General features: G+C 40.3%; 1 protein-coding gene across 1 annotated transcript in view; it reads right to left on the reverse strand.

Moving 5' to 3' along the window:
• Positions 1 to 15,363, reverse strand: part of xkr6b (XK, Kell blood group complex subunit-related family, member 6b) — a gene marked incomplete at both ends in the record, with an annotated part of 88,865 nt that extends 73,502 nt beyond the window's left edge. The window contains one exon of the mRNA XM_079831698.1: positions 14,789 to 15,363. Within this exon, the coding sequence (XP_079687824.1) occupies positions 14,789 to 15,363 (575 nt within the window). The remainder of the gene's footprint in view (positions 1 to 14,788) is intronic.
• Between the last annotated feature and the right edge of the window lie 1,710 nt (positions 15,364 to 17,073).

Below are 17,073 nucleotides of genomic sequence, written 5' to 3' on the forward strand. Positions count from 1 at the left end.
GTGGAGACGTGTTCTCTGGAGTGACCAATCATGCTTCTCTGTCTGGCAATCCGATGGACGAGTCTGGGTTTGGCGGTTACCAGGAGAATGGTAATTAACTGACTGCATTGTGCCAAGTGTAAAGATTGGTGGAGGGGGGATTATGGTGTGGGGTTGTTTTTCAGGGGTTGGGCTTGGCCCCTTAGTTCCAGTGAAAGGAACTCTTTATGCTACAGCATACCAAGACATTTTTGGACAATTCCATGCACCCAACTTTCTGGGATGGCCCATGACTGCTCACCAGTGCACAAAGCAAGGTCCATAAAAACATGGATAAGCGAGTTTGGTGTGGAGGAACTTGACTGGCCTGCACAGAGTCCTGACCTCAACCCGATAGAACACCTTTGGGATGAATTAGAGCGCAGACTGCAAGCCAGGCCTTCTCGCCCAACATCAGGGCCTGACCTCACAAATGCGCTTCTAGAAGAATGGTCATAAATTCCCATAAACACACTCCTAAACTTTGGGGAAAGCCTTCCCAGAAGAGTTGAAGCTGTTATAGCTGCAAAGGATGGGCCAACTCCATATTAAACCAGACTAAGAATGGGATGTCATTAAAATGTATGTGTAAAGGCAGAAGTCCCAAAAATGTTGGCAATATAGAGTATATATAAAACTAGGTTTAAGCATTTGACATACAAATTCATTTTAAGTGGTCAAACTACTGTAATGTACACTAATTCTACAATGATTTGAAAAACAGTAACGTTCTGGCTATTTGTTGGCACAGTTTTTACAGCATGGAGATTTCTGAATGAGATTTTGAATGATACATGCAACCTAAACCAATCCATATCGGCACTGCCCTGAGGTCAGAGGTGACTGATGTGAATCAAAGACCTCTTCATCATCAGCTCAGACCTAAACAGAAAACTGTTACAAAACCTGCATTAACACAACAGCAATAGAGATGCTTGCTTTATACTGACAGCCTGCAGCCTACTTCTCATCCTCTTAATTATAATCAGAGATTCTTTCTTCATGATTGTATAAATAGCACACTTTCATCATGGCTAAATAAATCAGCATTTTAACACACTTCATCAAGTGCATTTTACAAACAGACACTCGTCTCAGTCACAAAGAGAGTGAGGTCTTTTCTTTGTTCCTTGCATAATGAAGAAATACCAGCAGTCATTGATATGATTCTCTGAATAACAGGATTGCTATAAATATTCAATATTTTTCCTTTATGATTCATCGCCAGATGCTCATATTAGACACATAAAACAAGTAAAACTGCTCACTCTCAGCCGCCAATATAAAATGTAATATTCTGTAAGCCACTCACATTTCAAATCTTGCTTTGCTTGTTCTAATTTTAACAGTCTCATAGCAAACAAGCAGATTTATGATTATAATCTGAGGATAGAGATGGAGGGAGTTTCTTTTAGCTCCACGAAGACGTCATCTGTCCCACTGACTCTTACAGACATGCAAATAATTATGTAAGTGCATGAAGGCTGTGTTGAAGAAACATAATTTCTGATGATCTCTCTGCTGTTGTAACCTCAAGGTTTTATTCCTGGATTACGGATTCCTGAAAACAGTGAACAAATCTGTGTCTACATACCTGTACGCCTGTGTGAGTGTGCATGAGCGTCTGTGTGTGTGTGTGTGTGTGTTTGTTGGGGGGGGGGGGGCAAATGTTTTTGTGAAATATCAGGACACAAATGTGTATAATGACATGGGTATGACATAGGTATTACAAAAAGAGGGTGAAATATGAGGATGTTCCTCATGTCCTCACTTTTAAAAATGCTTATAAATCATATAGCATGAGATTTTTTTACAGAAAGTGAACTGCACAGTCTCCTGTGATGGGTAGGTTTAGGGGCAGGGGCAGTGAAAGGGGATAGAAAATACGGTTTGTACGGTATAAAAACCATTACGCCTATGGAATATCCTCACATTTCACAAAAACAAACGTGTGTGTGTGTGTGTGTGGAGGGGGCAGCTGTGGGTCATGGTGTGATGTCTAATGGTTAATGGCTGACTAGTGGGTGCACAAGCTGATGGTTGTCTCTCTCTCAGGCCTCAGGGGACTCATCCGTCTGTCATCACACACACTGAGTGATAAGATAAGAGAGACATGCTACCAATGACTGACAGTTAAAAAGAGAAAAAACCTTTGCGATGTTCAGTAGGCTACTCTTGTATTTTGAAAGGAAGTTATTTCATTCATTTTCAGCATCATTACTCCAGTCTTCAGTGTCACATGATCCTTCAGAAATCATTCTAATAAATTAATTTAGTGCTCAAGAAACATTTCATATTATTAGCATTGTCAAAAAAAGCTGCGCTGCATTATATTATGGGGTCTTTATTTACTAACATTTAAATGAATCATTTGATACGATACTCTTATTGTGTATAGGGGAGGGCGATTAACCGGTAGAAATTTGTCAACCGGTGGAAATTTTGGACTATTGTCTGTATCCAGGGTACTCTTATGTGTACGTTGCTGTGCTGTGCGGTCACTAAAGCTTATTGTTTGCATGCATTTTAAGTACTGCGGTTTAAAAACAGGTGATTTTAAACCGTTGAAGCGCAGTGAAAGACAACTAATTTCAGTATATGCGCGCGCTGTCTGAGAGACTGTTTCTCAGCGCTGTTCGAGAGACATGCGACATGAAGCTGCTGCTCATAGAGCATGTGAGAACTGAACAGTGCTTTTTGCCACTTAATTGGGCTTGAGCGGTTAAATACACATACCCAGGGCCGTAAGTAACCACCATAGACATTGAGGGAGACAAGTACCCCCCAATAACTAGAAATGGCCAAATTGTCCCTCCAATATTTAAAATTCTTGCACTGCTCTCCTGCACTCCATTATGCAGGATGTTAGGATGACAAAAAGTTTTAAAAGTTACTTTTTTTGTCTGGTTTGCCTCAGGTCTAACGGCGCTCGTCAATGTCAAAATGATTGAGATGGCCAATCAAATCAAAGTAGGCGGGGTTTACGTTCTCTTTCACAGTCTTCACACAAACAAACGCGTCAATCTATTGCATAGGCCGTGTGTCCACCAAAGCGTTTTTAGCCGACTGAAAGCGCTAGGCGCTCTGCTGAAAACATCTTGCTGTGGCCGCTTGAGAGCCCTTTGGCAGCGCAGCGTTTTTTTCAGTTGAGACTCTTTGCTTGTTATGATCCGGAATATCTGCGGAAGTGTTACTAGTATCTCATTTCACAGATAGTTTTTTTCTGTATTGATTCTATATAAAATGCTGAAATAATGTAAAGTATTTGCTCTCGCTCTTGTTTTTAATTATTTTGTTGTCATCTGTTGACGCTCTACAGTTCAAGCAGAATGTGGCGGTTGGTCGATGTTGTATTTGTCCCGCCCCTCCTCCACTGTGATTGGACGGCTGGGTGAAAAGTGACAGTGATGAGCGCTGCGTTTTGCTCAAAGCTGAACGTGAAGCATGAAATACTCGCTCAGCACCTCGTTACGCCATTGAAAACAATTGAAGACGCCAGCCAGCCGCATGAAAAAACACTTTGGTGGGCACGCGGCCTTAAAGTGACAGCAAATGTACCTGCTGTCATTATTAATGCTAATCAAAACAACAAAAAAGAGAAAATCTCTCACTGCTCTTGACTTAATCACTATTGTAACTTTAATAAGAATACATGTATATTTAATTTACACAGTAAAAACTATGCATTGCTTTTTACACATTTGATTACTTTAAACATTTTATGTAGTATTTCTAGAACTTGAAGTTTTCAATATTGAAAACTTGAATATCAATTCAATATTGACACTTTCATTTGTGTCTTTGTTCGATTGTAGTAATAATTCCAGCTAAATTGCTAAATTTTGCAGACTTTAAAAAGTCATGCGACATGAGTGGCAAGATGACCAAATATTTTTAAGGTCGGACTTGAATTCTGTCACTGTTTTAAAAGCTTTTACATGAATGATACTACTTACTACTATCAAGTAATATAAACAACATTCGAATGTCCCTCAGTTTGAATGGGAATGATGCTTCTGAATCTGAAGTCAGAGACAGAAACTTATCTTATGTACATTGAGGAGTCCTAGGAGAAATGTAAAATGTACTGTAGTAAATGAGCTAAACACATCAAGACAAAGCATTGGTTAATAATCACGAGGGACAGTGATGTACTTTTAAAAAAACACACAAATAAATAGGCTACTCCATTCTACTAAGGTCATAATCGTATTCGTAAACCCAGCTGGTTTGATCAAACATTATTCATAGCGCTCTGTGGTCCAATCTGTAAACACACTCACAAATTAGTCATTACAGTTTACTGCCAAGATGATAGAAACACACATGAATTACCCAGTATTGTCTTCACACCAACACGCTAACAAGTGAAAACACTCACCAATTAGTCATAACATTACATTGTGCATTTGGCTTTTGTCAGCTGGACTGATTTCAGCATGACTGCATCATGTCAATCTCTCCACCCCCCATGTCCTCACAAGCTGTGTCAATTCATCATATTCACTGGCTCACACGACATATATTACACACATATGTATGCATACTCCACAGCAGATCTCTATGATATAATCGTATATGGTGGCAAGCCTGTGCTGAAACCCTTTATGTTTGTAAATGAATTCATGAAGTGTGGCTGGTCTTTGAGGAGGCCCAGACTCTCACTGAGACCGTTCTACAATGCTTGCAAGGTCGCTGTGAATAACAGGCGAGTAGTGTTTACTGTAAGCACATCTGAGGGCATGTCAGCAGTGTATCGCATTGATTAGCCCAGCACTAACTGCTGGATCTTCAGTACTCGCTAAACTGTAAGGCTGTTTACTCGTATAAAGCTCTTGAGGAGGCAGTTGAACAATAAAGTGGCATTTTAAGGGGTACTTAAAAAAGACTAGGCAGCTCTTTTTACTACCCAGCACTAGAGACCAAGTTATTTGTATCTGTTTGAGCATTTGTGGGTCAACGAGTGTCCACGGTAAAAAAAAAAAGAGGGAAAAACGTTTTTGCCATAGTCTTTTTAGTTTCTCTGTCGTGTTTAGTTTCTTGTCATATTTTTCATTGTGACCATTTGTCAAGGGTGCATCTCAATCAGCTCCCTAAATCGTGAATCACGTTTGAGCGCAGAATCTTGGGACATGTGGTCTTCACCTCACAGCCGGTGGAAAAGAATCGGGATAGGACTCGGGCAGAAATCATGTTCATGGATGCGGTTATTAACGTTACTGTAGTATGAAGCAGAGCAGGACCGAGTGTTGTGGAGCTGAGCAAGGCTGCTGGAGCGATTGTTAATAAGAAGAGCGGAACACACGCCTCGCGAGCAGCGGGACTGTTATCATAGTTGCCGACGGGACTTTTATTATGCCACAGTCGCCGGCCCCACTTCCGCTTCTCCGGTCATGAGTATGAGGTAACCCAGCTCTGTTTATCATATTAGATACATCTGAGTGTGTTGAAAATGATGTTATGACGTTACTCTGTGCGTTCACTTGGCGGCTGCTATGACACTTGTTGCACACTGCAGAGAGAGTAAAGCGTCTCTGCAAAATAAAACAAAAAAGTTGTATTACTAATTTTTAGTCTGGCCTGCCTCAGGTCTAACAGCACTCGTCAATGTCAAAATGATTGAGATGACCAATCAAATCAAAGTAGGCGGGGTTTACGTTCTCTTTTGGCTTGTTCACAGTCTTCACACAGACAAGCGCGTCAATCTATCGCTTAGTACCGTTGCGGGGACTCTATTCTTTCCGGTGAAATCACAAAACAGCTTACCGAGGGTAACGCAGATATGACGCAATTGACAGGCGACTCCCTCACACGTCCCGGTTCCTTGGTTAAAATAGCAATTTTCTCACGATTCACAAATAGTTGGAAACATTTGGGATATTGTAAGTACTCAACTGAACAAAATATATAACACTGGCCTAGTGGTTTTTAGATATTTTACTGAAATATTTTTACATAGTGCACCTTTAACTTATTTCCGCTCATTTCCATGTGGCATAAAATGACATCCTTTATTTTGAAATAAAATACAAGACTATTTTAACTATAATGTGCATCTATTTATCTTACTATTTTTAAACCGATTTAAATAATTAAATAATAATTAGGATATTATTGTCCTATTATTAAATTAAATATGCATTTATTCTTATTATACCATGCATATGCAATTTTATTTACAGCAAACAGTCATGTTATTGACCATGTGAGCAGCGCGTTCCCATGTGCGCAGGATCACAAAACTCGCTGCTCCACCGTGAATAAATCGCCATCCGAATGCACACGTTTTATCACTGATGTGGCATGCAAATGTATTTTTACGGACTTCCACGTGAGAAACAATTACCGTCCGAAGAGGGCTTTTGTTCTCAAATTTTTAACGTTAACAAAATCAGCATTGCGTGACTACGACCTTTCTGGATAACAATCTAGTTTAACACAAGCCAAGCTCTTCGAAATATACTCTTTGTGTTTGTGTTGGGTTCATATGGTTTCGAAAAACTTTTCGGCCATTTTTAAAAGTAGTTACAATTTAATTACTTGTCGTGTGGTGTAATCAGAGATCAGAGGTCATTCTAAACCATTCTAAACCTGACTTTCTTCTGTGAAACAAAATAACATTTTTTAAAAATGTTGCTAAACAAACAGTATCAGTTCCCATTAACTTCTATTATATGGACAAAAATACAATGGAAGTCAATGGGAACTAAAACTGTTTGGTAACCAACATTCTTCAAAACATCATCTTTTGTGTTCGGGTGAAAAAAAGTATATTATTAAATATACTATTTTTAAAGTATATTATTTCCGTAATAAGTAAGTACACTAAAGTGTAATTTTGCCTAGCCAGACCTTCAGACCACCCAAGAGGACATTTGACTGACATGTAAAGCAACCAATCACGGTTCGTCTTGTTCCGCGTCATGTTAAGGGGCGTGAAAATGTAAAGTTGATGTCCCTGCAATAGAGTGGTGCAGATATGTCGTCACTTTGTAGGCCAAAATGCGGAAGCGACTGGTTCCATCGTCCTGAAGTCAATGTTTTTTTTAAATAGGATTTTGTTAAAATGGCTGAAATAAGGTTTGTGGTGATCACAAGCTCAAGATTTCACGTTTTATTCTACAACATAAAATACATTAAAATACAGTTGCTAACAAGTGGCTAAATGGGACTACAGAGGCGGTCGGGGACATTAAACGTCATCACACCGAAAAGGTAACCTCGGTCCGCTTTTCACAGCCGTATTATGCTCATAATTGGGCTCTTATAAACTAGTTTAACTCAAATGTTCTGGGAAAAATTTTTTGAGATAAAAACCGGAAGAGTTGTCGGAAGCTTGATGATGAAGATGAATTAGATTACGATAAAGTGGGACTACAACGTGACGTCATACCTGCACCACTCTGTAACAGACCGGTGTGCATCTATAAATTATTCATTTATAATGAATGGAGAACAATGGAGCCGGGAACTTCACATACTTTTGAAAATCCAGCATTTAGTTGATCATGGCAAGCGCTCATTGTCACAGTTGTAAACACTACGCCGTTCTTCTTCCACGAGGGAGTTTGGCGTCATGGCATTTGTTTCAAGGCGGACCGTTAAAGAACGCAACACACACGTCTCATGGACATCCTGTAGAATTCAATCAGATAACAATTTTGAAACTCCTGAAGTGTTTCCAGATAAGTGTGCCATATGCATCAGACGTTCAGCCAACTGTCCGTGGGCGTGAGACTAACTAAAGGGTATGTCTGTTTCACAAGGGACTATATGGCTTTTCATTCTTTTAATGGGCCTTTTTATTCATTATTATGATATCAGGACAGCTGTACCACCCTGAAATGTTTGAGTTTATGACATACACAAATTGTATAAGTACATACACAAATTGTCAGTGCACTTTACCCAATACAAACTGCCCTTCCAAGCACTCGCTCTCAGACAAACACTATATAACACTCTCAAACAGCCACTATATATAGTAGCGGACTGTATATCCTACCTGAGCCCCTGTGAGAGGTGTAACCCTGAGAGGGCAAACAGAACGGGGACAGTGAGTTTCCTAGAGGTGATGGAGTGTGAAGGGGGGGCTGGAGTGTGCTCTAAACGTCACGCATATGGGGGAAAAAGTCTCCAATAATGGGAAGGCTGACAGATGCTCCAGTTTCCTCGACAGGAATGGAGGTCAAGTGGAGATTTATGTAAAAGGGAAAACAGGCAGCGAGGGAAAGAAGAGGAAAGTGCATATTATGACTTTAACTAGTGGATGGGGAGGACAGAGCAGCAAAGCAATGATTTTACCCAGACAGCACTGAAAAGGAATGAGGCAGAGAAAGTGGCTTAAAACAGTAGGGAAGGAGTGGATTACAGCAGAGCTTCCCAACCATTTTTGTCTTAGATACTCCTACAGCACCATCAGTAAGGCTTAACTACCCCTTCATCAACACCAAACCAGCAATATGTTCTTCTTAACTCACAGTATTATGCTCAAAATCATTGCATTTATTATACTAAAGAGCCGATAACAAGGATAACATTATGTAAATCTTTTGACAGTCCTATTATTTATATAATGGAATGCCCCATACCGCTCAAACATTTTGGGTCGGTAAGATTTTTAAAATGTTTTTTGAAATGCTCACCAAGACTGCATTTATTTGATCGATAATACAGTAAAACAGTAATATGATATTAAATATTATTACCAATTATAAAACGTTAGTTCCATTCCTTGATTCTGATTGGTCAATAGCTGTGTTTTATTCACGATAAAACACTGTTGCTGCAGTTTTTTAACACTTTTTATCTGCGTTTGTAGTTCTAATCGAATCCTCGTCCAACTCGCAATGGGTTGTGGGCAATATCAGCCGTTAGAGGCCCTGTCCAAAATGACACCCTAAACCCTTGCGGTCTTCCTACGAGTCCGCACTTTCATGACGTAACGCCGCTTTGACTGTCGGGAAGAAGTCCGCTGCGGAACCCGCACCATTGTATAGAAGTGCGCATCGAGGGCGCATATCGACCGCAAAGGGGGCGCTCGTGAGCACCCTTCTGAGACCTAAAATGACAAATGGGACACCCTATGGTCTCGTGGACTTAACCATTGTAAGTCCACAAGACCGAAAGTGCATATGAAGTGTCCCATTTGGGACAAGGCCAGAGTGTGCGTCGATCTGCACTTTGAATTCTGATCGGAAATAGTAGACATACTACTATACTACAGCATAGTACGATCTGGGACATACTATAATTCTATTTTCGAATACTATTTAGGACGGAAAGTATGCGAATTGGGACGCAGCATGTGACTGCATCACCCAACAGTTCTGTGTATCATAGACCGTAAAAAAATATGGACGAAGCGACTTCATTGACTTCCGCTGACCAGAGTTGAAGCTTTCGTAGGCCCGCACACGGCGCTGACATCTTGGGACCGAGTCTGCGCAGTAGCGATCTCGGGACCGGAGTTGCGCAGTAGAGAGCAGAAAGTTTATCAAAATCCCGCCCACACTTTCACAGATGCAGAACAATTCATTATGTTGGTGTGAAATTAACAGTTATAGAAATGTAGAAATTAAAGCTAAAGCTACAATCTCCTCCCCAAAATCCCGAAAAAAGTCTGTTAGTGCCTCAATGACAACTTCACTCAGAGAAGCCGTCAATCTCAGCTGTCAATCATGACGTCACACCCCCCGTTTTTATAGTATCAAATAACTAACTAAAACTAAACTTATTTAAAAAAAAAAAAAAAAAAACGAACACTTGAAATGAAATCATCGTAATAAAAACTGCCTAAAATGACAGAAACCATCTTCAGGAAACAATTATTTGAAGTGTAATTGAATTGTTTAGTGTGTCTCGCGTCCATTCTAATACATGGAGAGGTGGGGTTTAGGAGCTATACTGGGACCGGCCACCGGGGGAGGCGATCGAGGCGCGGAGGCTTCAGTTTCTGACAGGACTGCTACAGGCTTGGTATTACTGCACAACACCCTTAGCCACCACTCTTAGCAATGTAAACATATGTTTGTTCTCAATTGATATTGTTCATTCAAGCTACTGTATTAAGTAGAAGAGTATTGTGTGTGTGTGTGTGTGTGTGTGTGTGTGTGTGTGAGTGAGAGAGAGAGAGAGAGAATTACCTGCATTCAGATTTAGTATTATGTTCATAATAAAAAATCAGTTAGAATGTCTGCTGCGATATCTTGTCTTTTTAACAGCTAAGGCTAGTCAACAGTGCTAGTCAAAGCATCACTTATGTCTTGCTCCGTGTTCACAACCAGTTTCAGTCCTTTCAATATAAAAGTCTTTGCCTCTGAGTGACTCACTCATAAATACAGTCTTTACCGCCATCTAAAGGCGTAATGTAACTTCTGTTGCTGTTCATGGTGAGGGACTATTTTTTACTTCATGAAAGTTGCACTGATACATATTTTTTGGGCTTTAATATTTGTATTGTGCGGTAACCGTTTTATAAAAGCGATAAGGTACTCAAAGCTAGTGCTGTATCATGAATACATCATGGATGAAGCGGTAGCAGGCACGCTTTGTGTCATGACTAACAACGCCCGAATTCAGCCATGACTTACTCACGACAGCTTCTCGTACCTTTTTGCTTACTTTAAATAACTGTTTTTAAATATTTTAAAATACAATTTACTCCTGTGATTGCAAAGTTGAATTTTCAGTATCATTACTACAGTATTCAGTGTCACATGATTCTTCAGAATCAATTCTAATATGCTGATTTGATGTTCAAGAAACATTTCTTATCAATATCAATGTTGAAAACAGTTCAATGTTTTGGGGAAAGAAAGTGTGATAAGTTTATTCCAAGATTCCCTATTTAAAGAAATAGTAATCTTTTGTAGCATTATATATGTCCATAACAAATAAAAGTATTATTTTTTTTCAAAAACTAAATCTTTTGAACAGTAGTATATTCGAGATAGACAGGGCACATCAGACATGCTGGGTATGAGAATCCTGAGCTGTAGTTGTTTTCAAAAAGTTGCTAACTAGATATACAGCCATTTTTATGCCAGTGACCCAAGCTGCTTAATCGAGCATTATTCCCCATTTATCTCTCAAGACGCTTGCGCTGACTGACTCTCAAGTCAAGACGATTTTGGAAAGGCTCGAGTTCTTGGCAGCAGAGCTGCTGCATCAAACTAGTTACCGAAGCCAACAAAGACATTGTCGGGCTCTCATGCCAAACATGAATAAACAAATATCCAATTGAAATTTTTCTCATGCACTTTCTTAAAATGCACATTTTCGAAAGTCTCTGGCAGAAGGATCTGTCTAGTAGTCAGAGGCTGTTGCAAAGACAGATTTGTGTAATTCCCCTTTATAGATTTTTTGTTTTGTTTTTTGCTTGCTAATGTTTGCTGTGACCTGAGAACATTATCAGTTGGAGATGGCAGCGTGGCCTTAGAAGTTTATTGGTAGAAAGTAATAATTTGAAAGCAATAATACGAGCATTAAAATATGAAAACGCACACAGATGCAATGCAATTCAACATACAAAACACAGTTAAGAACAGTGAAGCAGTATCTTCTTACTTATTTGGTTAAGATGTCTCGATATGAACACCTAATCTTAATAATAAAAAGACACTTCTAAGATGTTGACACTGCTGGGCATTCTACCTCAGACTGCCTTTCACCGTAATTGGGTTTGCATTTATTGCACAATGAAGCAGTAGTTTTGTATTACCATGAGTACTTGAGTCACATCTTTAAAAAAGGCAAAAGATATTTGAAGAGCCAAAAGATACAGCTTTGTGCACAGCAAAAGTCTTTCATCGAGGTAGATAGCAAGACAAATATCTTAAATATCTGTTAGCTGACCTATAATGAACCACTTTTATCATCAGCAAATTCACTTTGACATACATTTGGCCCAAATAAAAAGCTGAAGTTTGGCCCAGATTAGATTGTGTTTGCCGGCCAAAATCCGGTCCACTTTGTGGCCAAAGCAGAACCAAAACAGTGCCATAACTCCACCCATAGTGACCCACATGCCATTATTTAATCATATTGACCACACGGTAAATCAAACACATTTTTAAACACAAAAAATTATTTACAGACATTTTTTATTAAAATATAGCATCCTAAACATAGCAGAAGTGTGCTGATGTTGGTAGTTATGTTGGAAGTGTCAAATGTGTGAATAAATTCACAATAATTGCTATTTTTCGTATCTCTCATCTTTCTCACTCACCATCTGTCAGGAAAAGGAAGACAAAAAATAACTACATTAGTATAACATCATTTGTATCATACATCAGATATTATTTAGATTTTAAAACAAGCACATAGCATAGGCCTATTACTAATTATTGTAAATCAACACATAAATTGCGTCCCAGATGACGCACTATGCACTTATACACTATGTACTTATGCAGTATGTACTCAACCGTGTAGTGTATGAACTTTATACGGTTATTTTGTCATTCAACAGCGGAGTCTGATAGCCCCTCCGCTAAGTAACTAAAGCTGCGACAGTTGAGTGCATGAAGTGTCCAAAATTCCACACTTCGTTTTTTTCTGTTAATTAAGTGCATCATCCGTGTATTTAAAGTGTACTTTTTCTCTGTGGAATTGCCAGTGTGAACACACTATTCGCACTATTTATGCTAAAAACATCATAGAATAAGTACACGAATTGGGACGCATAGTAGCATGAGTTTTTAATAAAGGAAACATTCGATAAATTGCTTTCCTTATCATTCAAAACTATCAACAGTAACTTACTCTAGTCATTTAGCTATTTTTAGACATAATACTTAATCATCTACTTAATATTAATTTAAAAAAAAAACTTTTAAAACACCAAAAACAGCACTTACCTGAAGCTAATTAGAGTTTGTTTTGGGCAAAGGCTGTTGATGTGAAGAGAGAGCAGAAAAGGAAATAATGGAAATAACTTTATTTAACACTGTAAAAAAAAGTCCGTAAAAATAGGGCACAATGCACTGTATAAATATGAAGGTTTTACACGCGTTTTACCTGTATTTTGAACTACGCATTGCAGTTCATTTTCCGTTTTTGTTTTTTACAGTGTAGCTGCCAGTCACATTTGTAATTCACCAATAGGACTTCGATGTAAAATGCAAAGCAACCAATAGCGTTGTTGAATAGGCTGATGTGTGGACTGGCATAAACCTGCCACACATGACTTAAGCAGGTTACATGTGTTTTTCCAAGTATAAACCAAATGTTAACCACAACATATTCCACGGTGTGCCATATAGCCAAGCCACTTATGAACCTCAGTTGCGTACTGTCATCTGAGCCATATACCTCAATAAAAATGGTGATCCAATAGAAAACTCCCTCCAATTCTTACGCCATGGCAAAACATAAATGGTGAAAAGTTGGCCCATGTGTGCTTAGCCAATGCCATATCTAGGCCAGATGTGACTAGATCTTCCACATTTGACCCAAAAGTTCTTGCTATCTGGGGGACAACTGCATTCGCACCAATCAAAAAAAAAAAAAGAGCTACACAGCTCACAGACCTCTGACTTTTGATTTTATTTGATTGCATTTTTTTATTTTAACTTTATGAAAATGACACTTGCACCTGTAGCATTATGGGTCCAAATAGTTGTACAATCTCAGCAGATGAAGTCAGTCACTCCGGTGTAGTTCAACACTGAGTACTACTCTAATATCTGACACTATTAAAATACTGCGTTTTGCATTTAGCCTACTATAGAAAGGAAGAAAGCATACGCGGACGCGCGAGCACGCTTTTAACTATGTACAACTGGTTGCATAGCAACCTCAGAAAATCAGTGACCAGGCGGAATTCTACGGGGTCAGTTCTAAATCCCAGCAGTGTAACGCTTCATAAATACATTAAATATATATATATAAAAATTATATATAAATCCACATAAAATCTTACATTGGGTGCATAGTAGCTATTTTAACTGGTTGTACCGTCCAAAATGAGCTTTCAAACAAGATTTAACTATTTATCTGCTAAAATAGGCCTACATCAAAAGGGCCGTTTCGTGACTTTATGAAAGATGAGAAGGAATTTATTTTGCACACACACACACACACACAGAGGGAGAGAGCGCGCGTGAGATGCTGTAGCACCTTAAAGCGATGACATCATGACAATTGTCAGACACTGATCACAGAGGACTTCATCTTTAAGCAATAATCACGTCGTAAAGAGCAGAAGCACGAGCACAAGCAATCATGAATAATGAATGGCTTCGAAATCAAGCTTAATCGCCTGGCTAAACTGAACGCCTCCACATGAGCGCGAATGCAGCCACTGCGTCTGTCTGCTGCAGGAAAACTGTCGCATCATTTCTAGTGGATCAGACATTTAGTAGCCTACAATATGTCACGGACGATATTCCCCGCACGCGCCAGAACTATTGCTCACTCGAGAGCACACACTGTACTGTCGGGCATTATAACGCACTGCACCTATGATGATGATTCAGTGCGATGCACTATTAAGGATCAAGGAACGCAACTTGTGTCGATGATATCGAGCGTAGGAAGGAGGGATGTCGTTCCTGAGGGAGCCTGGAAAAACCCGATGGCCGTCTCGCCAAGTGGTCTCAGAGAGTTGAGCAGCCAGGGAGGGTGAATGAATCCTCAGATGCACTGTGAGACTCACCTCAGTAACGCAGTATGCACTTTCGCACATAAGCCAATTCACAGTCAAGCACATGCTTTGAGTGATCCACTCTGCACGGGTTACACCAGGTGAAAGTGCCACGCTTACCTCCACACTTGTCCCAGCTGAAGGATGTGCATGAGCGTCTGCCAGACCCACACCGAGACGCGACAGCATCTGGCCCTGCCGTACACCCCTGCGCTCGTGCCCGCCGTGGCTCTCCGGCCACTGCTGAGACCCTCCACGGAGCCCAAGCCGCCCCCCGTGTAATCCTGCACGAACCACCTGAAGCTCAGGATCTGGACCAGCACCGACGGCACCAGCACGAAGAACAGTGTGAGTCCGAACCAGAGGTAGTCCTGCTGGGCGTAGTAGTCGAGCGCGAGCCATATGTCGATGCCCACGTCCCAGAAGAAGACGAGCAGCGCGAGGACGATCCACAGGCAGTCCAACCACAGGCGCTCCTCGTGAGGTGGCCGCCTGACGTCTCTCCCCTTGCCCAGGAGGTAATGCAGACAGGCGCTCCGGCAGCCCCAGTAGCACGACGAGGTGTTGCAGCAGTGGCAGATGTGGAAGGAGCTGTTCTGCCGCGGGTCGTCCTCGCAGCTCCCCACCGTCTCGTCCAGGTTGTGCAGCTGGGCGAAACCGGTGACGACCCCCCGACCGTCGGATTTCGCTGCCATCTTGCTCTCCAAAGCGCACACCTCCGGTTTCCGAGGCTCGTGACGTCACTTCCCCGACACCTGTTTCTCCAGAGTACCCCTAATAAGGTAGCCATGGAGTTGTGGGGTGACGGTGACGCCAGAGAGGCAGCGCATCCTTCCGTTGCGCACCGGACGGTGAAGTCAGCGCTGATATAGTCCTCGAACCGGCACAGGTCAGAGACGAACTCCAGGAATCGGGTTCTTGTCACCTGCACATAGTGCTCGCAGCATCCCCGACCAGGGAACGAGCGAGCGAGGGACTGTTCCCTGAGACACCCGACGCCACTGACTGGATGTCTGGACTGAAGAGAGACGCGGATGCTTACTCATCGAGGATGCCACCTAGCGCTCGTTTCAACACCCCAGGACTGGATGTTGCTCAATGATGTAATGCAGTAGTGACCACGCCGCTCGTGTTCTAAACCCTTTCTGAAATCAAATGAGATCCACGCTCACGTGTAAATGTGCTCCTCGTCGGGTGGAAAAACAGTCACAGGCTATAATGCCATTCACACTCTCCTCCCCTCCCCTCATCTGTGCCATCATAACTTCGAGATGATAGAGATTCAATATAGCCTAATGAAATGAATCAATTTCTCTTTTTTTATGCATAGAATAATAAAATCGATAAGATAAAAATGTTATTAAAAATAATATAATTCACATCTTTTTTTTTTATCATAAAATTGGGCATGGATCACTTGTGTGACTTTCCTTTTGGTTTGTGTTGTCTATGAGACATTTGAGATATTTTGGTAAGTCTGGTGTGAAATGTGATTCTCCATTTAAAACTATTTAAAACTATTTTCTGTAATAATACTTATTATTAATAAATATCTCCATTATAAATATTATGCATGCATAATATAGTCTATCATATAGCCTATGTGTGGAAAGCAAAAAAAGTTATTGTTACACCAAAAACAAAATAGTACTATACTCTGCTTTATACGTTTCTATACATTTTGAAGTTTTTTGGCTTTTATTATGAATATGTAAGCCTTACTGTTATTTATAAACTGTTATCTTAAAACAATGACAAAATTCGCATTTAGAAGATATATTACACCAGAAATATATTACACCAAAAACAAAATAGTACTATACTTTATAGGCTACGTTTCAATACATTTTGAAGTTTTTTGGCTTTTATTATGAATATGTTTCAGTATTATGAATAACAGTATTATGAATTACTGTTATTTATAAACTGTTATCTTAAAACAATGAAAAAATTCGCATTTAGAAGATATAAGCATTCAAAACTTACAGTCTCTCACAATATGGATCAGTGATTTTGATGACATAACTCTGTACATCAGCGTCTCATCAGAATTTATGTCCAATCAAATGCTCTCTACAGTGTCCCGCCTCCAAATAGACGCTAAATCTACGGCTAAAATCAGTCACTTGTTCACACATTTACTATTTTCTACATGGTGAATAGTGCACTATACAGGGGATAGGGAACGATTCAGACAGTGTAAATATGCTTTGCATTAGGGCGAATGAAGTCTGGTTTCACGTTAGTGTCACACGAAAAGCCGCAGCGCTCACAGTCCGCTCCGGTCCAGAGACACTATAGCAGAAAACTGTCCCATTTGAATTCTGCACAAAATGGTATATTTTTAAGCGCTATGGAGGCGAAACGTTTAGAGATTAGGAGTAAACTGCGGCTTTATTGAGCTC

Source organism: Gobio gobio (genome assembly GCF_949357685.1).
Source record: "Gobio gobio genome assembly, chromosome: 12".
In the NCBI taxonomy this organism is placed as follows: domain Eukaryota; kingdom Metazoa; phylum Chordata; class Actinopteri; order Cypriniformes; family Gobionidae; genus Gobio; species Gobio gobio.